The following is a 26,648-nucleotide window of genomic DNA, read 5'->3' on the forward strand; positions in this document are numbered from 1 at the left end:
TCCTCTCTACCATCTGGAGGACAGCGTTCAATACAGACAATATTAAGGCAAGAAAAAGAACAAGAAAAAGTGACCCTGCAGATGATTATGCAAGGAATTCAAAATACTCAAACAAGATCAGAGAATATTGAAAAGAGAATAGAGAACATTGAACAAAGAACAGAGAATATTGAACAAAGAACAGGGAAAACCGATGAAAAAGTGGAGAACATCCAACAAATGATGATGAAGTATGATGAGAGACTCCAAAAAATTGAAGAAGATAAACAAAGAGACAAGAAGATTGGAGACATTGATAACAGATTAACTGTGGTTGAACAAGATAAAAGTGGTATGCTGAGATAGGAGATGGACAGATCAGAATTTTATCTTAGATTCTAAAACATAGAGGAAGAGAAAGGACAAAATCTAGCCAAGATAATGATAGAAGTATTGGCTGAAGCTTTGGAAATAACTGAAGAGAAGATGATGGATGGAATAGATGAGGTTTATCGAGTCTTCACAAGATATGCGATGAGAAATAGCTTACCAAGAGAAGTTCACATCAGATTTACAAAGAAAGCCATTAAAATGCAAATATTGCAAGTGGCAAGAGAGAAAACATTGAAATACAAAGATAAGGAGATTGTGGTCTTGAAACAAGTACCCAGAAGAGTGAGAGAGATGAGAAGAGAATACCGATTCTTGACCAAATTGTTACTTTAAAAAGAGGTGAATTATAGATGGCTGATTCCGGAAGGTTTAATGTTTACATGGCAAGAACAGAGATATAGAATTGATTCAATTGAGAAAGCTGAATCATTTTACACAGAATTTTTCAAAGGGGAGGAAGAGGCAGAAAAAGAAATTGAATTCTAAGAGGACTACCCAAATGACGACTGAAAAAGAAGAAGGTACAGTAGGTAGAAAGGAGGAAGCCAAAGAACAACGTGAACCAAGATCCATGGGAGCTGTCAAACCTAATTACAAAATATAACCATGGAAGAGAAAAAAACAGATTACAATTAATATAAATGGACTTAACTCAGCCGTTAAAAGAAGGAAAATCTTTCATAAATTAGAGAAATTAAAATTTGATATAATCTGCCTACAAGAAGTACATATTAAAAAAACAATATGAACAATTGTTGATACAGCCAAAATTAGGGAAAATATTCACTTCCTTGACACAATGTAAGAAAAGAGGAGTGGTTTTATATATTAAAGAGACCATCTCAGCGAAATTGATTTATACCAATGATGATGGAAGAATACTAAAGGTGGAAATAATGGACAATAATATGAAAACACTCCTGATTGCAATCTATGCTCCAAATGACAAACAAGAAGAATTCTACAAAAAATTACATATGAAAATAATTGAACTGGACTATGCTAATATAGTTATGATGGGAGATTTTAATGGAATTGTAGACAATAAATTGGACTATACAGCATAGAAAACAATAAAGCAAAATAGGAAGACTCTCCCTAAATCTTTTTTAAAATGGTAGATGAAATAAACTTAAAAGATACATGGAGAGAAAGAAATGCTAAAACTAAACAATACACCTTCTACTCAAATAGACACTTATCATGGTCCAGAATAGATATGATATGGATGTCAACAGAATTGTTAACTAATATTCAAGAAATAAATATTGAAACAAGTACTTGGGCAGATCACAATCCAATGACAATTAAATGGAAAGGACAAAGAAGAAGATCTAGATGGACTTTAAATAATACTATTTTAAAGGGAAAAGACTTCACACAGTGGATGGAGAAAGAATTGGCCTTTTTCTTTGGAGAAAACAAAAAAGAAGATACATCAATCCAGAATGTATGGGATACAATCAAGGCATATGCCAGAGGCTTGATAATAGACTACACAAGGAAAAGAAATACCATGAAAAGATTAGCCTCTAAGGCATTAGAAGGTGAGTATAAAGGACTTGAAAAAGAGCTACAGATAATGCCATAGAGAAAGGACATAAAGTTAAAAATGGATATAACCAAACATAAAATGGGTCTAATAGAAAAAGAAGAATTAGCACAAAAAATTAAAGGTGCCAAACAGAACTATTTTGAAGATGCAAATAAACCAGGTAGATGGTTAGCATATAAATTGAGAAAGGAGAAAGAATCGAGGAAAATATTGCAATTAATAGATGACCAAGGCCAAGTTTGCTATGGTAGTAAAGAGAAGAAGGAAATTATTCGAGATTATTATGGGAAACTATACACACAAGAGAATATTTATGAGGAAAGAGTTAAACAGTATTTACATAATGCTAATTTACCCTAGATACCTAAAGAGATTGAAACAATGTTAGAAAGCAATATAACGATGATGGAGTTAACTGAAGCACTTAAGAAACAAAATAATGGAAAGGCACCAGGCCCAGATGGACTTCCGGCAGAATTTTACAAAACATTACAAGAATCATTGAATTTTCCATTGCTAGAAGTTATGAATGAAGTTATGTTAAAGAAGAGGATAACTAAATCATGGTCAGAAGCTTATATCACACTTGTTCCAAAAGAGGAGACCGATCCATTACAACTCAAGAAATATAGACCTATCTCCCTACTAAACACAGATTATAAAATCTTTTCTTCAATATTGGCAGAATGACTTAAAAAATATTTAAATAATTTTATTCATCCTGATCAAAATGGATTTCTGCCAAAGAGACAAATCAAAGACAATATGAGAGTAATCTTGGACACTTTGGAATACTATGAGGCACATCCTGAAAAACAAATGGCTTTGATATTTCTAGATGCACAGAAGGCATTTGATAATGTGAATTGGCGATTCATGTTATTACTGCTGGAACAGATGGGCTTTGCTAGAAAATTTATTCAAGCAATAGAAGCTATATATGATAAGCAGATGGCAAAGGTAATGATAGAGGGAGAACTGACAGAATCTATCGATATAAGAAAAGGAACAAGACAAGGGTGCCCACTATCACCTCTGTTGTTTATGTTAACTTTGGAAGTGCTAAATAGAAATATTAGAGATGAAAAGAATATAAAAGCAATGAAAATTAAAAAGGAAGAATTTAAGTTGCAAGCATTTGCAGATGATCTGGTTTTTATCTTAGAAGACCCACTAGAAACAGCATCAAAATTGATAGAAAAGATAGAGACATATGGAAAGGTGGCTGGTTTGAAAATAAATAAAGATAAGACAAAGATCTTGACAAAGAATATGCTATCAAGACAAAAGGAAGAACTGGCAGACCTATTGAAAATTCAGGTAACGAATAAGATCAAGTACTTGGGAACACACTTGACAGCAAGATGCAGTACACTAAAAGAGAATAATTATATCAAACTTAAGCAGCAGATAGCACTAGATTTGGCGAAATAGGAAAATTTACAACTGTCATTAATAGGGAGAATATCAACAATCAAGATGAATATATTACCCAGAATTTTATATTTGTTTCAAACAATTCCAATTTAGGCTTGGAAAAGACTACTTTGAAGATTTAAATAAAATTGTGTTGAAATATATATGGCAAGGTAAGAAAGCGAGAATAAAGTTAAAACTTTTGCAAGATGCTAGAATAAGAGGAGGATTTGGTTTGCCTAATTGGGAGTTGTATTACCAAGCTACAAATTTGATGTGGGTTAAAGAATGGATAACATTAAGAAATACTAGATTGTTGACATTAGAAGGATATGACCTGTTGTTGGGGTGGCATGCTTTTTTATGGTATAAAGGAAATAAAACACAGGGGTACTTTAGAAGACATTATATACGGGAGTCTCTGTGGTTAAATTGGGAGAAGATTAAAAGGCAATGTTATCTGGCTATCGACTATTGAAGCATTTTCTTATCCTATAATATACAAAAAGGAACAAACAGTTAGATATGGTGAAATATTGAATGAAAAGGGTGAACTTAAATCTATACAAAAACTAGAGGAACAAGGTATAAAGATGAATTGGTTTTCATATGCGCAAATACATTCAAGGTATGATAAAGATTCTAAAACAGAAGGTTTCTATGATAAACTGACTGACCTAGATAAGATTTTGACAGGTACTGATGAAAAGGTGATTAAAAAATTGTATGGATATTTATTAGAAATTAAACTAGAAGAAGAACAAGTTAAAGAAACTATGATTGCTTGGGGGAAGAATTTTGGATATGGGATTGATCTTGAGAAAAGATCCTAGAGTTTTCAACATGGTTCCTCCACATATATTTTAACTACAATCTCCATGGAACTCCATGGAGTTTGTGGGCACTGATTTAGACATCACAACTGAAGAGCAGAAAATTGGGGGAGGCTGGGGCATCCAATCATAAAGAAGCTACTATTATAACAGATGATTGGGATACAAAGCTCCTCAAATTATTTATGGAAGTTTCAGGGGCAGACATGGGAATGGTACACCTGCACACTGCTCCTATTCTGTTAAATAAGCTTTGCATGCCTGAATTTGCATGAATGGTTCTATACTGAAATAATATATGCTTTTCAGTTCAGTTCAGACTAGGTGAATGAAGAAAAAACATGGAAATTTCATCACATAATTATTGGAACCTTGAAGGACAGCCTTTATTGATATAATTTTCTGAATTACTTAGAATCTTTTTTTGTTTTTACTTCCAAAGCAGTATATAACATTTCAAATATTCTACCAAGAAAAATCGTTCATTTGCCTAAATTTTTTTAAAAAAACCATTGACCAAAGGGTCAGCAAATAAATACGGAAGGTAAACATTAGGAGATTAAATAAAATGAGACTGTGCTCTGCTGGCCTTTCAAAAAACTTAGATGATCTGGATGTGCTCCAGGGCTTCATGTATGGTAGTATGGCTGGCTATGCAAACTTACAGTATTTTAATAAATTAAAAAAATCAACATAATATATATTGTAATACTTCCTAGAATTTGGTCTAACAGCTAACATACAGACACTTTATGTTTCGGTATTGTACATTCAGAAAGTGATAACAGTAAATAGACCAGTTTGAGCAAATGTTGTTAACAATCAAAATATATTCTTTCAGAAACTGGAACATTTCCTAAAGTTAAACTATTTCACTGTGTAAGGATTGGCTTCTTTTCACTCACCTGAGCAAAGTAAATATAAGGACCAGATAAAATGGAAAGGGAAACCCTTTTTAGCTTGGGAATTTATACTTTTTCCTGCCCAGCCTAGAAGCAGTGAGGGCATAAATAGCAAATATGCTGTCACCTGAACGATGGGAATATTGTGTCCATCATTCAGATTTAACTTTTGTGGGAAGGTTAAGCGGTTATGCCCCCATCTCCCATGGGCTTTATATCTTGCCTCCTAGCCTCCCAAATTAACCCCATTTTGGAGTGTTTTCTTATTTCTGAAGGGATAATACAGTTGCAAGATTTAAGGCCACCATTTTGCCTCTTGAAATCTGGTCCCTTAATAAAAGGTCTGACATTTTCAGCCCCACCAATTCCAAGGAGGTCTGGGGATTGCAGGGCTGTGCATGGCCAGTAAGCTGCAAGCTGGTTACTTATGCAGTAAATTATATTGAAGAAAAAATAGATTGCAAGGCATTTTAGGATAGTCCTCAATTTACAACCATTCCATTAGTGACCGTTCAAATTACAACGGCACTGAAAAAAGTGACTTATGACCAGTTGTCATTCTTACAACTATTGCAGCATCCCCATGGTTGGTCGCGTGAACAGAATTCAGGCACTTGATAATTGGCTTGTATTTATGGCAGTTGCACTGCCCTGGGGTCATGTGATCACCATTTGTATTGTAGAAAGTTAGCACCCACCCCTCTCCTAGAAGAATGAAATATTTTGAGCAATATTTTTAAAAAGGCAAGATAAAATATTTTCCCTAAGAGAAATAAAAATCTTTTTATTAATTTTTATTCTAGAAAAAAACATTTATTAGAAATACATTTAAAACAGACAAATCAATATATATATATGTATATATGTGTGTGTGTGTGTGTGTGTTCTTACGTTTTCGCGGGTACTTACATGAATGGTATTCAGCTTTGTTCGGGTATTTTCCCACGTCATTATAGTTGTGCTTTTAAAGTTGTAGCAACGTTTCAGCAGAATCTCATCTGCCATCATCAGGCTTCTGTATTGTGTTCGTCTGTGACTCAGACTTTTACAGTTGTTTCAGTTTTAAATTTGGGGCTAGCCTACTGCTGTGCCAGAATGTTTTTTTCTTCCTCCTGATTGGTTGGGAGTCTTGGTCTGTGTTTATTGGTCTTGGAGTTTGCTGTGTTCTGCTTGATTGGTGTTTCTAATATCTTCTGTCTGTTTTGTGGCTTTTTTTGTGTCTTGATTGGCTGGCAACATTGTGTTCCTGTATTTGAGGCTTGGATGAACACTTCCTCACTAGTCCAACACATGAAAGCCACAGGTCAACTTCCATGGCACCAAAACCCTAGCCACTATAGAAAACCCCAGCCACAGAATTATCAGAGAAGCCATGGAGATTGAAAAAAGACCTGAAAGCATGAATAGAAGAGAAGATTCCACCAGACTGTCAATCATTTGGAAGCCTGCACTCACAAACAAAAAAATCTCCACACCACTAGCCAGGCAAACACCTGGGCACAAACAGATCCCCCCTGATACCTCCAGCTCAAACACACCCCAACCAGGCACCCAGATGAAACCTAGCTTCCTAACAAATGATAGCCATCCATTTGTTACCAGGTGGCTAAGAGATGCAGAGATGCATCCCCCTAACACTCCTTGAAGATGTCTTGGTAACTGTCATTTAAGGACAAGGCCTTCAATGATGCAGCCCTCATTCTATTCCTGGCCCACAATTGTGGCTGCCCAACCTTATAGTTATGTTAAAATGGCATCTTCTGCTTTCTCCCAAACAAGATTTATTATGTGCATGATTTGCAGTTGTTGGTAGAAATATCCTTCTGGGTTCAGTTCCAAGTGGGGAAAAAGACACTGGAAACATGAAGGCTATTTGGAAAGATGGTTTTAATGGTGGACAGCAGGACCACATGGCTTGAAGCTCCAAAGGATGATCACATGCTCCAAGGTGAAGGAAAAGAGAAAGAAGGGCCGGCCAAGATGTTGAGAGACCCTTATATACCCTCTGTTGGGCCCTACCTTAGTGTTTCCTGTTCCTGTGCAAGAAGTGTATCCTATAGGCTGTCAGACTCCCAGGGGCGGGGGTCTTAGCTAACTTTGTAGGCTTTCCTGAGTTACAGGCTTGGTTGAGCCTTGCTGGATGATAATGCACTGAAAGGGTTCTTGGGCAATTACTGTACCTTTACCTGGAGAACTTTGTTATGTAAAGTATTCTGCCCCAGGCTTTAACGGTCTACCCATTAACAATGGTGGGGTTGAGTTTCTGCTCTTGAGTTTCTACTCTTTTTAGGGGAAATATTCTGCCTTTTTAATATTTCCTAGGATATTTCAATTTTCTAGGAGATGTGTGGGTGCTAACTTCCTTCACAGTGTTTCGGCAGCAAACCCAGTGACAAGCGGGGATTTGCTCAGATCTTCTTAGCTGCTTTAGTTGCTGAACCTCCCCCCACCCCACCCCCCCACTCCTCCCCAGGGCTGGACAGGAAAGGAGATTAGGCACTGGCAGGATATTTTACAAATTGTTTTCCTTCACTTGTGCCCCTTAAAACTGTTAAGAAAGCCTCATTACTGAGGCAGAATAGAAGACAAAGCAAATTATGCTAGCATGCTTTTGTGCCACTTCACTGGAGGAACGTGCATTCATTTTCCACTGGACCATTACCTGCCCCCTGCTCTGTAGTCTCCTGACTTTCCCTACTGTGCTTAAATCTCAGAAGGAAGCCTCCGGAGGAAACTTTTTCAGTCAAGAAGCTGAGGAAGACTGTAGAGGACATAGTAGTAGGAAACCATACCACTTTCATTGACCCCCAGATGGGTCAATTATCCTGAGGAGATATAAAATGAGAAGCTTTGGTCAACCAGTGGACAAATACTTGGTTGATACTGTACCCCTGTAAATCAAATTTGTGTTGCTTTTTGCTATGAAGCCTAGCCTATGCTTCCTAGTGGTCTTCTCTCCATGTACTAATTAGGTCTGACCTTGTTGGCGTTTTCAAAATCAGGCAGGATCAACTAGGTGCTGCTATGTAGGCTTGAATTGGCTATTTTCTGCAGTGAATTATGTCACTGCTACAGTTTTATCGTCTTCAGATAAAAATAAATAACAGGATTCAGTGTTTGCAGTTTAGCAGAATTGATGTTTTGATGAATCACTTTGCAAACTTATTTCCACATCTCCTTTCCTAATCTGTTATATCCTTTCAATTTGTAAAAAAAAAAAAGAAGAAGAAGAAGCTACTTTAACTCTAAGCTTCCCTACACATTCTTTTGGAGAATGCCCAGCTAGAACAGTTGTTTTCTTCTTCAAAGAGGTATAAAACTAATTTGGATCAATCCCATAATATTTGGGATAGGAAGTAATTTAATCCAAACCTTCAAGATAGTATGCAGCTCATCCTATATACTATTCATGTTCACAAAGAATGTGAATTAGAACTATTGCCCCATCTTCTTATCCAAGGGTGGACAACATATACCTCCTATCCATCTTAGTTCTTGGCCTGTTTTCATACAGGTTTCCCACCTAATTTCCAAAGCTATTTGCAAGTGATGAATTTCAGCCTGTGGCAAGAGCAATCCGTCTCAGTATCAGTAGGTAGCTAAGAAAGAAGGAAGAAAAAAAAAGAGAGAAATAAAAAAGCCAAAAGGGTTGTGCCAGAAAAATATTCAGTGAGCATAGCTTTAATTGGTTCTGGTCCATTTCAGCTTTATACACAATAAGCAGGAATGCGCCACAGCATGCCTTCTGTATCTATGCAATCCTTAATAGAAAAAGATGCCCCTATCCCTAGAATCTTTTTGAAACCATTTACTTAAGTTTCAGTTACAGAAACTCCAAGGTTGGGGTTCTGTGATTGGTTGGCTCCTTACATTTATTCGAATATATTTCTGTTGTTTTTTCTAAACTAAACAATCCATCAGATGTATTTCCTTCTTCTTTTGAACTCAGGACAAATTACTATCCCTTATTTATTTATTTTTTAAAAAGTCTCACTGAATTCATTTGGATTGACTTTCCAATAAATAAGTTTATGATAGAGCATGTTCCGCTATGATACTCATTTATTATGCCATAATAAATCTCTTAACTTTTAAGGTGCCACAGGCCTCTCTGCCTTTGATGCAAGACAGCAGGTATGAATTTTCTACTTTTCCAGTAATCTTTATGACTGGATTGTGATTCTAAAGAAAGAATCTGGGTTGACTATTAAACCCTTCCAAAATAAAAATAACAGTAATCATTCCACCACTGATCACTTCCTTTGGATCTAAATATTTAATTAATTAAAATTTATTACTTATCCTCTTATTCTGTCTCATTCCTCCAGAACACCATTTATGCTCCATAATCATATCAGTATTATTCTATTCAAAGCATAACCTGAAGTCCTTTCTTATTTTGTCTTTTTCAGTAGTTATGCAAGTACTTTTTTCCACAGAGGTATTACAGACAATCACCATTAGGTGTCCCCTAGCTGTAACTATTTCTAAATATAATAATATTACCATGTAACAATAGAAACCGTGAATGGGTTAAATTCCCAGATTTTAATTCAGTTGTTTTTTTATAAAATGAGAACAAACTTCAGAAAATGTAAAAGAGCCCCAGTTTGACTCCTGTATTGTATAAAGGGATATATTCTGAGAGCCAGTATAGCTATAGGAATAATTAAAAACAAAAACAAAGCTGGATAAAGGGGGACATGTACTTTTTTTCCCTCTTCCGTTTATTTCTTTAAAAATATTACTAACTAGCAAGCAGTTCACACCGGTTAGACTTTTCGGTTAAAATACGCTGGTTCTTGGCTCTCTCTTATTGTAGGCAATTTTCCTTTCCTTTCCTTTCCTGGAGGCTAAGCGAGAGGGTAAAAGAACTACGTGACTAAACATCCAAACTTCCTCTTTCATAAGCCATCACATGATGGAAGCAATTACAATTCCAGCCTTGTCTCTGTGAATTGCAGACACATTGCCTCACCCTAGAAACCCGTCCCGCCTTCCCTCCCTCCCTCTCTCTTTTTTTTTAGTGTAGGCAAGTAGTTGTTGCAGCCAGCTTGGAAGGGATCCAGCTGCTTTTTGGGAGAAAGCGGTGGATGGAAGGCAAAAACAAAGATCTGTTTACTGAAAGTATACAGCTGGGGGGGGGTGGGGGGGGGGCGGTGTTGGAAGTTCCGTGAGAGCTGCTGACAAAGAATTCGATAGAACAGAACATAAAAGGCATGGCGGCTGTGGATTAGAAAACAACACACGTTAACTCTTGCCAACTCGGATAAAACTGAAGGGCAGAAAGGGGCGGTGGTACATGTTTCTTCCAAAAAAACAACCACCTCAGAGAGGGACCTGCAGCTTGGAAATGAGAATTTTCTGGGGCTGGGAGGAAGCATCAAAACACGATCTCTTTTTTAAACAAAAAAAACCTCGATTGTCCTTAAGAATCAGCAGATTTCAGTTCGGACACATACAAATCAAAATTTTCTTTCCATTTAACGAGGGCAATGTTTGCAGAGGAGAGGGCGGGGAGAGCAAATGGCGGGCAGAGGATGATTGGCTTTGTGCTGCGTGGGAGAGTTGACTGGGTGAAGGAAGGGCACTGTTTATGTCTGATGCGGCTTCACGGCGGAGGCATGAGAAGGCAGGAAGCGATTAAGCTGCATTGCACCGAAAGGACAATAGGATTTTCCTGAATGTATCAACAGTTGCAGTCCTCCATTTTAAACTAGGATGGGATGTTTGACAAAGGGGAGGTGACTTGCTGGATCTGTGAGAAACGATGGGAGGGGGCACTGCACCATTTTGGGAGGGGGCGCACAAGATTTTCTGACAAGCCTGCACCAAGCCCCGGTTTTTTGTTTTTTTTTGGCGCACGCTAGCGGGAATAGCTGATAACATAGAAAAGCGCAAGCTAACAAGCAGGGCATTTGACAGCGGAAATCCCCATGCTGGAGGATCGTGGAAGGAATACTGAATGTGTTAATATGAGATTAAACAGCCATGTAATTTGAGGACAAGTTTATTCATGTGATCCAGCAAGATCAATAAAGTCGAGGGTGGATTTTAAACAAAACAAAACCTTTCCGCTTCATTAGGGGAAAATGTTCAAACGAATCAACCGCATTTCGAATAGCAACAAGCTAGACAATGTCAGCACCCTCTTTCCCTCCTCTGCCTTCTTTGCCAACCCAGTTGGGAGAGATAATAATCTATACTCTGCTCTTCCAACTCGCAACCAGTTCAAAGGGAAAGAGGTTTTAAAGAAAAAAAATCGGCTCGAGCGTCTGTTTGCGTTAAAATAATAATAATAATGGGGATCGGAAACTTGACTGCTCCAGAAATTGAGTTTGTACCCAGAAAAGGAACGTGAAAAAGTCCCTCTGTGAGGGAGCGGGCGGTTTTAAAATGTGATAAATATAAAAGTGCCAGCAAGGACTAGAGCAACGCCCGATTGCGATAGAAGCAACCGCACGTGCAAGCAAATTACCCTACAGCACCCGATTTACATTTGTTCTCCTATAACCCCCAACAGGTCTGAATGAATGATAGCACTGTATGCCTCCAAAAGGAGCCGCACAGATTAATGATGAGAGCGAGCAAGGGAGTGTACACATCGTAGCTTTTACACCCGTCAGCTACCACATTGGGCGAGCTTTGCACCTGGGAGGAAGGGAGCGCGGGGCGCCCAGAAATAGCAGCACAGGGGGCGGGGCTTACGGCCGTGACGTCGCTGCAATCCGAAGGTCCCCGCCTCTGGAATGTGCAATTCGCTTAACAAGCCTTCCAAGTGCCAATAGCAGAGAGTCACGTCTTGGACTGCGGCTGCGCACGGAGAGTGCAGCCAAAGCCCTCGAACAAAATGCAGACGTCAGAGCGCGCTCTCTGCCTTCCCTCCCCCGTTTCCCTTTGTAACCTACATAACTCAGCAGCTGCGGCAGCACTGTGGGAATGGTGACCCAGACGCCAGAATTTTAGGGAAACGCTGCCATTTTGTTTACCCGGCACGATCCCATAGGCACGCAGCGTGACACTTACATACATACAGTAGGATTACGCTTTTCCTTCAGTGACAATGGGCTCTATTTTGTGCCGAGAGAAGCTGCAAGGTTTTTTTTTTTTTTGAGAATGCGTGGGGGTGGGAAAAGAGCGCTCGTGAATCTGGGTGGATGGATGGGCTGAATATGCCCAGCTAGCTCTGCATAAGGCTGCCCCAATATTGGACTTGAAAGGACTTGCCATTGCAAAAGTGACACATTTATGAAGAGCCTTGACAGCGTTTAGCATAACGAGCTGGCTCACGCACGAAATTGGGTAATTTCTTCAGTGGCAATTAGAGAGCAATCAATTTGATAATTTATAATGCGCTTTTCACGCATGTATCCAGGACTGATCTTGACTGTATACTGCTATGCGCCTTAAAGTTTTTTTTTTTTAATGCGGCACAGTCTGTCTTACTGTACTGTACTTTTAACATGCAATTTCAGGTTTCAGGAAGAAAATCTTACATTAATGTTACATTACATGTAATTTTTGGCAAACCAAGGTTTCTAAGCGAGAACCGTATTTAGGATCCTTGCCTTTGGTTACTTGACCATGTAAAATACTTTCCCATTCCACTGACATTCACATACCTTGACCACAATTCCCATCATTCCCTGCTAATATATCCAACGAATTCTTCTCAGAAATGAAGTCTACTTTTAGCATACAATCCTACGCCTGTTTTCTTCTAGGCAGCCTATTACGTTCAGAGAGATTTATTCCTGAAGAAACGTGTCTGGGAGTATTAACTGGTAACAAATTCGTGAAAACCACGAGGAAATGCTAATAATAATAATAATAGCAATTCCTACTGGCAATCGTGGGGGTGGAAGCGCTTTTAAAGGCTCTATATTATTCAAAATCCTTTCCTGACCTATAATTACGCTTTTTTTTTTTAATCGATGCAGTGCGCGGGGAGCGGGGTTGGGGATTTCAAGGACGGTTAATGACTTTAATTTAAGAGGCAGTTTTTAAGTGTCAAGGCTTTGCCGAAGGTCATGCGCCCACAGCCAACATCGAAGATTCCAAAGGATTCTTCGGGTAACCTACATTTGAAACCGCGGCCATTGCAGAACCCCAAACCCAACATTAAATAAAACACATGCACAAGTGTTTTGCAACAGGCGAAGTTATATGTACAGGGTGGCTGTTAATTATTTTTTTCTTGCAAAACTACACTCCCTGCGCATTGCTAGTAAAGCATTCTTGGCCGGAAGGAGGAAAAGGGAAAGGCACCTCACTCCTTCTCGTTGCATCCATTCACACGCGAAAGAGCTGCCGTTCCCTCCCTCCCGCTTCTCCGCGTGCTGACTAGAGAGAGCTGGTTATTCTTGCAGCTCTTGTTGTCTTGGCAGGAGTTCAATGAGCAGCAGGCGGAGGAAGGGGAGAGCCTAACACGCAGGCGCTCCTGGGCACTGTCGAAGAATCGAGTCACTGGAGCAGAGCGCCCAAGCGGCGGCGACTGCTTCTGGAGTCCCCGCCCAGTGTGAGTGTCTGGGCGGCCGGCAGCCGGCGGGCAGTGCTGGAGTCGCAGGAGCGCGGTGCGGGCAGAGTGAGCGGCGTGTCGGACTGGGGGGGGTGGGGGTCGGAGGGAGCTGCGCTCGGGCGATGCATCTCGCCACGTCCCCGGAGTCCCGGAAATAGGAGAGCCTGGCAGAAAGCGGAGGTGCTTCCCTCGCCTCGGAGCCGCGCTCGTTCGCCCAAGGAGTTGGCATTGAGGGCAAAAGGCTGCAGCGGTTGCAAGACGCCGAGCCTCCCCGGTGGCAAGCCGAGCAGCGGTGGGGCAGAGGAGGTAGGGGACGAGGCGCGGGGCGCTCGCTGCCCCTGGACTCGGCCATGTCGTCCGCGGCGGTGGCGGTGGCCGCTGCCTCCCGCAGGCAGTCGTGTTACCTGTGCGATCTCCCTCGCATGCCCTGGGCCATGATCTGGGATTTCACCGAGCCCGTCTGCAGGGGCTGCGTCAACTACGAAGGGGCCGACCGGGTGGAGTTCGTCATCGACACGGCTCGGCAGCTCAAGCGGGCGCACAGTTTCCAGGAAGGCCGGGCTCCGCCACCGCCGCACACTAAGCAACAGCCTCCGCCGCTCAGCGCCAAAGACCTGCACTCGGCGGCGGTGGCGGCGACGGCCGAGGCGGCATCTCGCGCCCCGCCGCAGCCCCACGAGCGCTACTCTCTGGCTGCGGCGCTGGCGTCCTCGGAGCGGCCGCCTCCCCGCCTGGGACCCGAGTACGGCGGGAGCAGGCAGGTCAACGGCATCCTCGTCCCCAACGGTTTCTCAAAGCCCGAGGAGCCACCCGAACTGAACCGGCAGAGTCCCAACCCGCGCCGGACGCACGCCGTGGCCCCCACTTTGGTGCCCCTCATGAACGGAGCCTCCCTGCCCGCCTCCATCAGCATCAGCAGCCGGGCGGCGGCGGCTGCAGCAGCCTCCTTGGCGGCTATCTCCGGAGCGCCGCCAACCCCGCTGCAGGTCTCGGTCTCCCAAACGCAGCAGAGCCAGCAGCAGCAGCCCGGGGAAGGGGGCGGGCACAAGCGGCCAGGCTCGGTGTCTTCCTCGTCGTCTGGGGGCGGCGGCGGCGGGGCCAGCGACCCGGAGGGCAAGGAAAAGGGGCAGCCGCAAGCGGCGCGGGGCTCGGCGGACCCTCTGGACCCACTCGGCGTGGAGAGCAAAACCCGGGGGGCCGCGGCGGGCTCGGAGCAGGAGTGGCTGGGCAAGCCCAAGACCGTGCGTGACACCCTGCTGGCCTTGCAGCACAGCGGCCACGCGGCGCCCTTCGAAAGCAAGTTCAAGAAGGAGCCCGGAATGGCGGGAGGGAGGCTCTTGGGCTACGACAGCAACGGGGCCGCGGCCAAATCAGGTGAGGAAGGCGGGCGCTTGGCGCGGGCAAATATGGGGTTCTTGTGGAGGGAGAACTGTCCTGGAAAAAACGGGTCAGGAGCGCTTGCTTTTTCAGCCTCCTGCCCGACGCCTGGCTGTGTGGCAGCGTGCTCCGGGCGCGGAAGCAACATCTGCCCGGGGAGGTTTCCCCTCCCTACGCCTGGCCACTTTCTCTTGCGAGGGGAGCTCTGGGGCAGGCGGGGCTGGGAAACGGCTTCCTCCTCCTGCACCAGGCTAGAAGTCAGAGCGTGCAAAAATGAACAAACATGCGGAAGTTAGCCAGAGACTTGCTGTGTATGGATAAATGGAGGGCTCTTCTCTGTGTGAGTGGATTGTGACGCATTGGGTGCACAATGACTGTGAATGTGTTTCCAGCCAGTGGAAAATTACAAGCATGCACTTGTTTCTTTGGCTCATGGCCACTAATGTGGGAGGAGGGAGGCACAGTGTAGTTACATTTGACTGCAGTGTGTTCCATAATAGTTATGAGCCCGGGCCCAGCACGTCCGTCTACCTTGCAGAAGCTGATTCACAAATTCAGAAAAGGTGAACTCTGTTGGTTTTAAGCTGGTCTTCCCCATTTGTATCTAGTGGAGTAATTTGGCTGAGGTCCAGCTGCTTCAACTGACTAGAGGGTGATAACTGGACACACCATTCTCTCTGCAACATGATCTCATCTCCCACTGCTTTTTTCTAGGGGCTCGGGCTGCAAGGAAGAGAAAGGCTTCTCCAGAGCCAGAAGGTGAAACTGGACCTCCTAAAATCAATGGCGAGGCACAGTCATGGTTACCAACCTCATCGGAAGGGATGAAAATACCAATGGCAGCTGCATCTTTCATGTCCCCACCGCCACCAACTGCTTCGCCTCATTCAAATCGGACCACACCACCGGAGGCAGTTCAGAATAGTCAGTCCCCTATGGCTGCGCTCATTTTGGTTGCAGACAATGCCGGGGGCAACCATGCTTCCAAAGATGCCAACCAGGTTCACTCCACCACCAGGAGGAATAGCAGTAGCCCCCCTTCTCCATCCCCTATGAACCAAAGAAGGCTGGCCAGGGAAGTACCAAGCCAAGGGGCAAATCCTGGAGGGATGGAACCAGTGCACCCTGTCAGCCTCCCAGACTCTTCTCTGGCAGCAAGTGTCCCCCTCTGCTGCACCCTGTGTCACGAGCGATTGGAAGACACCCACTTTGTGCAGTGTCCCTCCGTTCCGTCTCATAAGTTTTGCTTCCCTTGCTCTAGACAGAGCATCAAACAGCAAGGAGCTAACGGTGAAGTGTATTGTCCCAGTGGGGAGAAGTGCCCCCTAGTGGGATCCAATGTCCCTTGGGCCTTCATGCAAGGGGAGATTGCAACCATTCTTGCAGGAGATGTCAAAGTGAAAAAAGAGAGGGACTCATGACTTTTCCAGTTTTTCATTGCAACGTCAACTTTAACATAAAACGGCTTCAACTGTATATACCTATAAATACTATAAATATCTATATATATATATATTATATATATATATCCAAGACAAGGGAAATGTAGACTTCATAAAACATGGCTGTATAATTTTGATTTCTTGTTTTTGAATACATTGTGTTTCTATATTTTTTGAAGACAAAAGGTATGTACTTATAAATGCTCTTTTTTGTTGTTATAGCAACTATTTGTTGTGCTTCCTTGGTGACAGTTACTGTTCAGTGTAGGCTGTGACTTGCGCTGCTTTTTTTAGAGAGCACTTGGCAAACCAGAAATGCTTCTAGCTGTAAATTGTACGCACTTGGTTTCCTCTCCTCCCACTTTTTTTTTTTAAAAAAATGCCAAATACATCTTTCAACATTGTAAAGATTGCCTTATTGTCTGTGGTTCCTTTTTTTTTCTTTTCTTTTTTGCCCTTATTCATATTGAAGGCATTTTAGGTTTTAAGAGAAATCATGGCATTAAAGAGACCATAGCATTCAAGCAAGGTTGCTATTCAGTCCAGTCCAAAGACTTGAAGCAATAGGGGTTTGTATGGAAACATTCTTCCTTCACTGCTACTGCAAAAACTGGCCAGATTCTTACAATGTTTTTTTGTTTTTTGTTTGCTTATAGAAGAAAGTTGTTTGCAGACTATTCAGCTTAAGTGAGGTGCTGTTGTGTTAAGAGGATGAGGAGGGGTTTTTTTTTTGTTAAAGGCAAAATAACCACAGTTCTAATAGTTGGTAGTAAGATTGCAAAACTGTTTTTGTCATGAATTGCTTAAGGTTCCTGCAGTTCTTTTGTGATAAATTTAATGATTGACTCTAGCCAAGCATTAGAACAGAATAGCACTGCCATCTTTTTAACAAAATTACAACTTTTCAGCATCAAGGAATGGAACGTTGCTATGCCCTTCATACTTGTATGGAAAAACACTGAGGTAGGTTTTAAGGATTTTTACGGTAGTGCAGAAGAACTTTCTTCTCAACACTTAACATGTTTAGAACTGTTGCTATTATTGTTGCTGATGTGATGTCACCTAATTTAGTAGAGCAAAAGCAGAGTGGTAATGACAGCAGCAGAGGTTTTGCTTGGCATGTCTGCATTGTCAGCAGAGAGATTAATGGGGATTCTGTTTGAAATTTCCTAATCCATGTGTCGGAGGCAAAACAACCAAATTGTATTTAAAGGAAACAAACCTAGGATTTAAATCTTGAATTTTCATACAAGCATCCAATGCCTTCTGGACTACCTTCAACCATTATTTTGCATAGCTAGTATTTTGATTATGCTTCTTTTTGCATCAGAAGCCAGACATTTTAGATAAACATCAGCTGCTAGAAATAGTCAAGACTCACTGTAGTGTTGCTGTGCTGTTCACAATTGTGTTAGCAACATTGCTGTACAACCACTTGCATTCATTATTGGTGACCACTTTAGCATATGGTCACAAATGATTATTTCAAACAGTTTGCCCCTCGTGTTGTAGCACGTAACAATATATTCTCTTTAGCTGCATTTAATCATTTTATACTATTGGGCCAGACTGTTTTTAGGTGTTCAACTTCAGTCTTCTATTTAATGCTGAATAGATTTTGATAGGGTCCTTTTTTAGTGGTCAACACATTTGAAAACCTAACCTGCACATGTGCAATTCTTATTTTTTTAAAAACATTTTAATAAGCACACCCACTAGCGTTGTGTTCCATATTACAGGTCAGTGTAATATTAAATAACAAGTTTTGCATGATAAACCAATATTTGAAATTATAGAAATACATATAGATCAGACCGGTGTCTTATGTAAACACATTTAGAAAGTTTCAGATGGGAAACGCACATATGTATAACTAAGGATTCTTTGGAACCACTATAATTGTGGAAATAAGAATTTAGGCACTTTATTAAAAATTGAATTTTGAATTAATAGAAGATAAGTTCTTAAGAATCTTTTTGACATAATACCTCATGTATTAAACTAATTTGTATTTACATTTTACGTTAAAAAAATACCCCTACTAAAATTTTGATTGTAACATCTTGGCATGTAGTTCAGATTTGAATTTCTTAATCTGAGTATTCTGAGGTGGGATGATCGTTCAGATTTGAGTTTCTTAATCCAAGATGGAATTACAGTAATTTCTTTCTTCAAAATGCTATTCAAGCATGACAGATTATCAAGAGGCATTTGATTAGAATCCTTAGTTACAGCCTTCATATTCAGTAATATCACGGTTATGTTCTTTAAAATAGTTCAATGAGTGGGATGTTTAATGCTTGCCATGAACACAGCTGGAACATATTTCAAGACTATCTGTTCAGCCAGTTTCTTCCAAACTTCTGTTAAGGTATCCAGTTCTCATATATTTTATAAATTTATACTACAGAAATTACATAAACTGATACGATTTTTTAAAAACACATTTCTGTGACTTCAATTGGCCTAATGTAATTTTGTTTTTTAAAAATCGGTTTCTGACATCAGCAGATAAGCATATATCCACATATATACATATACATTGATGCACACAATATGCTTCCCTGACTATAAAGTTTTTTCAAGTGCTTTAGCTGCAACAATACTACAGTTACTATCCAATAAATAAAACAAAACTTGATTCCATTGCAGCTAATGTGAACTTAATTGCTTATTTCAATGGAGTCAGATGTTGCACCCTTACATTTTTTTTCCAGTTTTTAATGGTGATTCTTTGTATAGCAATAAAGCAAAATGTTGTTTAATGGAGAGTGTGATTGTCACAATCTCACCTTCGTTATACTTTTAAGTTACCATTATTAAAATACCACCTGCACTATGCTTTCATTGTTTATAGTTGCTGAACTAACACATTACTATTTTTTCCTATTTTTTTAATCTTTTGCATTAAATAAAGTGAAATCAGGCATTTAAACACTTTCTGTGAATGTAGTCCTTTTTTATCATCTTTTTATTTAAAAAATAATAATCCTGCAGCTACTGACATAATCAAGTAGCCAAAGCAACTTTTTAAAGATTACTTTCTTTAATTAGAAGCGATAGGGAAGAATAGAACAAAGTGTCATCAGAAAATATTTTTTTCTTAATAAGAACTATTTCTTTTTATATTAAGGTGCCCAGAATCCAAACAAGTGGGAAGGAAAAGAGAAACATAACAAGCTCTTGATACGAGTTATGGTATATTTGAGCTAAATACCCTATGAAATCATATTTAGGAAAAGGTTTATTTGTGGAGTTCTCCCGATGGCTTTTTATGGCAACAGGATCCTGAGAAATTTCTTCTGTACTCCAGCCAGAACTTCTCACTTTACTTCCAGGGAGAATAGATAAAGTGTTCTGCTGACATGAGAGGGAATCATTGAGGAGAAGGATCTGATGTTGCAGTTTTGCAGAAACATTTTTTGAGTTGAAGACAGAACACTTAATATGAACCATACAAATGCTACCCTTATATTTAGGTGAAAGAAAGATTCCTTGGACGTAATCTTAAGTAAATAGGTTCAGAATTGAAATAAACACTTCTAAAACTGTTCTCTTCACTGCAGTGCAGGGAAAAGCAGTAGAAAACATGCACCAATGCAGCTAAGATGTCCTCAGTCAAAATACAGAGAAGTTGCTGTAGTTGAAATTTTAATGATGTATGCACAGTAAATCCCCCAGTGCTGGAGAAGAGTCAGAGGTTATAATAAATTTATATACATTTTTCAAGTACTGCAGTTTTAAAGGTAGAATGCAATGACTTACATGGGGTTTTACAAGTTCAATGCAAAGATTTGAAGAGCTCTGTGCTGTTGCAATTTGCTTAGTACTGAAAATTATACTATTAAAATAGTGAAAAGGACTACAATTAATAAGTATACTCTTATATTTAACCAATGTGATCAGTAGACGCATCAGAGTCCTTTTTAAAAAAAAATCAAGATTAAATTGAATGCTGAACTGAGCTATAAAGGACTACACTATCCAATCAATGCCACTAAAATTTGGCCCTTCTGTTTTGCTGAAAGCTTCCAGCTTATGGAACATATTTAAACACATTTTTATTTGGGGAGATGGGATAGGAATCCAATTGTAAAAGTAATGTATATAGACAGATTATATTACTAATTTCTGCAAAAAGTTTTTTACATTTTTACAAACACAAAAACTCTAAAATCACTCCTATATATTGGAAATAAGACAAATTAATTGGTGGATTGATTGCTTATGAGAACAGTAATGTGTCCATTAAAAGCAGTCTCTACTTTTGTTTAAGGATAATACTGGATTTAAAAATGCTAACTATAATGTGGATGAAACTAATGAGCCAGTTGGATCTCTTAAAAACATGGAATGACAAAAAGGGGAATTTTTCTTTTTATATAAACATAACTGATTTGTATTTTTATTTAATTTCTTTTCCTCTCATATATATATTTATATATATAAAAAGGTAAATTTATTGTCAAAATACAGATCAATTATTACAAACTAAGCAGAGTAGAGTTCTTGTTCTGATTTCTTGAGACAAATAATTCAGAAATTGTTCTGCCAGATCTAGGTAGGCCACACAAAAGTCTGACTCACTATCATTTACTTGCCTGTGTTCAAAAAATACAGAATGAAAGAAACGCCTTTCCTTTATCATAGATGAAGGTCAGGCTGTACTAACAGATGAGTGGAATGTATATTTACCAATTGCATCATTCCAGACTTTGTAGCTGGAATGCTTAGCTAACTCATTCAATATCTTTGGCTAAGAGGAAATAATCATAAATCCTTATAAAGGCTTTTATTTTACAATGATAATTTACACTCTGTTCTATCCTATGAATGCTTATGGACCAAAGGTGAGTAGAACAGTCTTCTAAATAAACGTGTGTAGGTCTATAATGTTAACTACATTTGAAGAAATTCTTAACTAAAAGTTAACCCTAAATTACCTGATATTTGTATGATACTGCTTTATGGAATTCAGCTTTATGAATAACTGATGTATCATTTTAATTTAGAAGAGTATCACAGTAACATAAGTAAAATGCATTGGGAGAACATATAATATTATTTTTTAAACTGAACTATTCCAGATGTTGTCTCACTTTTATAAAGGTTATTACTTTTCTAACGCTTTCAGATAAAAATCCAGTTCTGAACCCTTTGTATGTACATGGTTTCAACTGAAACTACTTTCAAGTAAATGTAACAGCTACTTATATTAAAATTAGAAATACCTATCTGCAAATTGTAGCCTGATATGTCTAATTCCAGGCCTAAATAACACAGTTCAGAAATAAATTCTACTCAGTTGCACAGAATTTATATTCACATAGAACGTTTAGGTTGATGAAAGTTTATTTTTCTAGCTATAGATCTATATGCGTTGGTGAACAGATTTCCCAGTTGTCTTATCGAAGTATTATAAATTCTATTTTATCTCAGGACGCTTATGTTACAATTAAAAGGACACAAAATGGATTCTTCTTAAATATAGACATTATTTCCTAGTTCTCAGGATTGTGTTACCGTCTGTCCCTACACATAAACATAGACAATGCTAGCAGTTGCAGACTTTTGTTTGCTTGATATTATACCCGTTCATGTAATATGATCTATAGTATATATTACAGTCTACCTGTACCCTAAAAGGTAACAGAATGGCACTAACAGAATGGTTTTGCAGTGTTGATCTTGATTGTCAGCAAGGATTGATAAAGGTGCTGGGAACTCGCCAATGTCCTTAAGGGACCGGGACCATATTTTAAAATGGCCTTATGTTCTTTTTATAAGCAGAAGTGTTCAAAGAAAAGGAAGGGAAACAAAAGGAAGGTGAAATGCTTTCCAGTCCAGTCAAGCTGATAACAGACTTTCACTGGTTGAAAAGTAATAAGATTAGCAATAATAATGGATGGTGGAACATAATAATTCAGCAACCTAAATCCAGCCTGGGTGGTAGGATAAAAATACAGGATGGATGATAGATTATACAGACAGTAAAATACAGATAGACCGACCCCTCCTTCGAAAGCACATCAAAAGCATCCTGAAAGACAGTATCAAACCATTTCTGTTGTCAAGAAAACAGCACGGACATGTTTAGATATCAGCAGGAGCTGAACTTTACCCAAAGAAGTCCCTAACTACTTTAAGACTACACTTTTGAAATTTGCTGACCTAACCCATTTGCCAAGGTTCATACACTACACTAACTTACAAAGGCATCAATCATACCTTATCCTAGTGTGATTAAGACCCTGAACTACAGCCTGAGAAGTCATGAAAGCTAAATGGGTCATTTTATTTATTTACTTACCTCCCTACATACCTACTTAACGATTTGACTTATATGCCATGCAATCATAACTTACAGCAGCTTACAGGCTTACAAGCGGTGTGAAGGTTAAAACTGCCAAGATAAATTTGCCAGCTCCAAGGAATTTCAGATATATAAAGCACTCACTGGGAGGAAATGAACAAATGAATAAAGCCATTTCCACAGGTCCTAAAGATCTGCTGAAGCAGACATGTCTTTAGCTTTAATGGAAAGTCAGAAATAGCTGAAACCTGTCAAATGTTGACAATGGACATAAGACAATAAACAATGGCTCTCTGAGACAGTGTTACTCCAGAGAAAGGGGACAGTGACAAAGGAAGACCAACGTCAAAATCCTGCAGATTATTTCAATAATCTAGAGAGAGCACTCTCTTCCAGGTATTATGCTAGTAAACTATCTCTTAGCCAACTTATCCTACCTAGTTCCTGTTATGGGCAAAAAAACAAAAAAAGGGAAATGGTAGGCATGCCATTGCCTTCAGTTCCTGGGGAACAGAGACAGGGAAAAAAATGAACTGTTAAAAGTTTGCTACAGTCAAATTCAGCCATTTAGGGAATGTCCATTCCAACCATACCCATTTCTCTCCTCTATTTGAGAGCTAATTGTCTTGCAACCAGACAGTTTCCGTTATCTCACTCTGGAGCAATGTTTTTCAATCTTGGCAACTTAAAGATATGTGGACAGCTGGAGAATGTAGTCCGTAAATCTTAAAGTTTCCAAGGTTGAAAAATACTGCTGTAAAGGATTTAGTTCATGGGTGTCCAACCTTTTGGCTAGCCTGAGCCACAATGAGAGAAGAGGAATTGCCTTGTGCCACATACATAATAACATTAAAGTTTACAATCTTGTGGGGCTGCATTACTAGCTTCCCAGCCCATGGGCTGCAGATTGGATACACCTGATTGAACAATCATGGCAGGGTCTATTCTTTCCTGGGTCATCTTTGCATTATATGCTTCTTTATTTCATGTTATTTTAGTTTGGGAATTCTCCATATAAGGTGGCAGAAAGGGCAGACAAACCAGCCTAGAAAAGTCTAACTAGAGTCCTAATGTCAGATCCACTCCATTCCTTGTGGTGTCTTCACTACGGGATGGTCTTGCTGTTTGCTGGTGTTGTGCTAAAAGGAACCTGTAGCAAAGTTAAAGGGTACCTTGTTCATCATGACTAATTTACTCATCGTAACTAGCACATTCACAATCCAGATAACACTATTTGGCAGTGACTCAGAGAGGGGACAAAGACAGCATAGGAATTGGCAATGAGGACAACAAATTGTACGACAAGATGTGTTTGTGCCAGCCTAAGTGAACAGATAGCACTTTAGATCAATGGTGTAAAGAACTGACATAGAGATCAGAAACCATATTTTGAAAGCCATAATCTTCCTGTTGTGCTGGTAAGCTTCCCAGAGTCATAAGACTGACTAATTAAGGGGTGGGGAGGAGGGTAAGCATATCTTGGTAGGCTTTCATCTGATCTAGCAAGATAACCCTTTTCATTCTGGCTTTCTCAAATCTCAGACTGTTGTTCATTTTAAAGAGATCACTAACCCAGGGCTCATACACACAAGTAAGCTAGCCAAGGTTTGACTCAATGTTTACTAGCTAAAATCAAAACATTGAGGTTTGTTTGCCAAGGAAGATCCCTCACAGTAGAACCATGAACTGCTGCTAAGAATTATCGTTTCATGTGTGCAATTTCAGAACCAATTTTAGAAAGCACTGTGGCTGAAGAAATTATAGATCTGCTGAATTGTAAATAAATAAAAGGAGGCTTTGCTACTAATCACCACAGGTTGCAGCACCAATTTCACATAGGAAGAAGGCACTTTGACACCAGTACTGGAAGAGAGGTCCCTGCTTCTGGATCCAGGTAGTCAAGACAAGAAAATGATTTACTCTACACAGTATCAAGGATTTCCCTTTTCGGTACTACCATTTTTGTGATTCTATTATTCTCCACAATGCTTCCTTTTGGCTGAGATTTGCTTCAAGGTGAGAAAGTGATCCTAAAGTGGTTTCTGGCAATCTTGAAAATGAATCATCTGATTACCTGCAGTATATGTTGGAGCCTGTCCCTTTGTTACATGATGAATGGTAACTCTGAGATAGGAAATACTGTGCTACTGGCAGATGGTGCCTTTGACAAAGAAAACTATATTAGCAAGTTCCCTTAGGAAATATTTAGAAACTACTCATAGGAGAGTGGAAAAGTACCTTATGTTGACTCAGCTAATTTCGAGTCCTTTTCTAGTTTTTTTTTGCATATGTGTTTCTCTTACTATCTTGTTATCAAATACAGCGTACTTGGCAAGATCAATTAGATAGCTTTTCAGGGAACTGAGGTTTTTTTTTTTCCCTGGGAAATTGTTTTAAGCTTTGAGTGATAAAGATTGGCCAATCCTGTTTTAAGGTTTATTATCAAATTGCCAGAGAATAGTGACCATTGTGCATGAGGGATTTGGAAAGGATAAATTATTCCTGCCTTTCTGATACTAAAGATGAGAAGCTATGAATAAATTATATCCAAAAGTATCACATCTAAAATTTAATTTAATGAAAACTCTTGCAATAGGAATCATAATCCTAAAATATTGCAAGCTGCCCTCAAATCAATGGGACCTATTTCCTCCACCTAAAATACTTAAAACTGTGTATTTAAATATTTTCTTTTGCCTGAGTTGATGTACAAAGATTGTTGGCAGTATGTTACTTGTAAGAAAAACTGCATCTTGGGAAAATCATGGAGTCATCTCATAGCTGGCATTCTCTTGTATTCACACATCTTAGAATGCACACATATACTTTCAGTTACTGAGAAAAATTACCCAAACAAATCAGAAATAACTTCTGTTTTTACAAAACGTCAGCCTTGTGATTTTAAAGGGGTTAAAAATGAAGTTACTCTGTGTGCTAGTAAATAATTAACTTGTTTACCAAGCACTTGAACTGCCATCTAGCCATGTGGTCTCTGTCATTAAGGTTTGTTCAAGGTGCACATTGCTCCAAGCAAAGTCCTAAGTCCAAATACTAATGTTTACACAGCCATATTCACCTTCGCCTTCAAAGACTATAATCTTGAGTATTATTTCCTCACCCCTGCCAATATAAACTGGCAAGTTTTCCTCCTATCCTACAGCTCAGCCCTGAGCCTTTTAAAACTTGTTTCTACAAGGAATGTTTTTTTGGAATCATGTTGGAAGTGGGGGGGGGGGAGGGAGGGAAATCTGATTTGTGGGGTGTTCAGAAGCCATGTGTTTTGATGTATATGCTAATCTAGTTGCCCAAAATGTGTTACAAACTCTTGGGCTGGGATGAGTGCCAAACTAATATACTGTATCATAATTCAGCATGCAGAGAAAACTGTAATTCAGGGTGTGCCCACCATAAAATGCTTGTGCTTTCAACAGCTCACAGCAGGTAATCAAGCAGGTGAATCGTCTTCAAATCTACCAGTCAGGAAAAGCTGGACTTAAAACAGCTTTCCCAGAGGGAAAAAAAAACTTTGGTTCCCTGAAAAACTAATCTCGCTAAATACACTGTATTGGATAGCCTTGCTCATGATGAACACCGAAACATCACAGAGGCCAAATCCTCAAGTAGACCACAGAAGCAGGTCTTACCTGAATCCTATTTGGAACTACTGGGTTGCACACAAAAGGCAAAACCAACCACACACTGCTATATTTAATTAGTGCTTAAGTTTTGAAACCAAAACTTAACACTAAATATGCGAAGATTTTAATACAAGTCAAATTAAACATCCATAAGTTTGTGTGTGTGTGTGTGTGTGTGTACATATATATATTGCTCAAAAAATAAAGGGAACACTTAAACAACACAATGTAACTCCAAGTGAATCACACTTCTGTGAAATCAAACTGTCCACTTAGGTAGGA

General features: G+C 39.7%; 1 protein-coding gene and 1 long non-coding RNA gene across 2 annotated transcripts in view; both read left to right on the plus strand.

Moving 5' to 3' along the window:
* The first annotated feature begins 13,518 nt into the window (after positions 1 to 13,518).
* IRF2BP2 (interferon regulatory factor 2 binding protein 2) lies at positions 13,519 to 19,350 on the plus strand. Its single transcript, XM_026705204.2, has 2 exons — positions 13,519 to 14,970; positions 15,688 to 19,350. Exons 1-2 carry the CDS (start codon positions 13,947 to 13,949, stop codon positions 16,392 to 16,394), a joined length of 1,731 nt encoding a protein of 576 aa, XP_026560989.1. The 5' UTR covers positions 13,519 to 13,946; the 3' UTR covers positions 16,395 to 19,350.
* Positions 19,351 to 21,176: 1,826 nt separating this feature from the next.
* LOC148127663 (uncharacterized) overlaps positions 21,177 to 26,648 on the plus strand; it is a 61,822-nt gene continuing 56,350 nt past the window's right edge. Inside the window, exon 1 of the long non-coding RNA XR_015744329.1 lies at positions 21,177 to 21,265. This is a non-coding gene — a long non-coding RNA (uncharacterized LOC148127663). The remainder of the gene's footprint in view (positions 21,266 to 26,648) is intronic.

The sequence above is a fragment of the Pseudonaja textilis genome, chromosome 1, assembly GCF_049901715.1.
Source record: "Pseudonaja textilis isolate UNSWEBS1 chromosome 1, rPseTex1.2, whole genome shotgun sequence".
Lineage (NCBI taxonomy): Eukaryota > Metazoa > Chordata > Lepidosauria > Squamata > Elapidae > Pseudonaja > Pseudonaja textilis.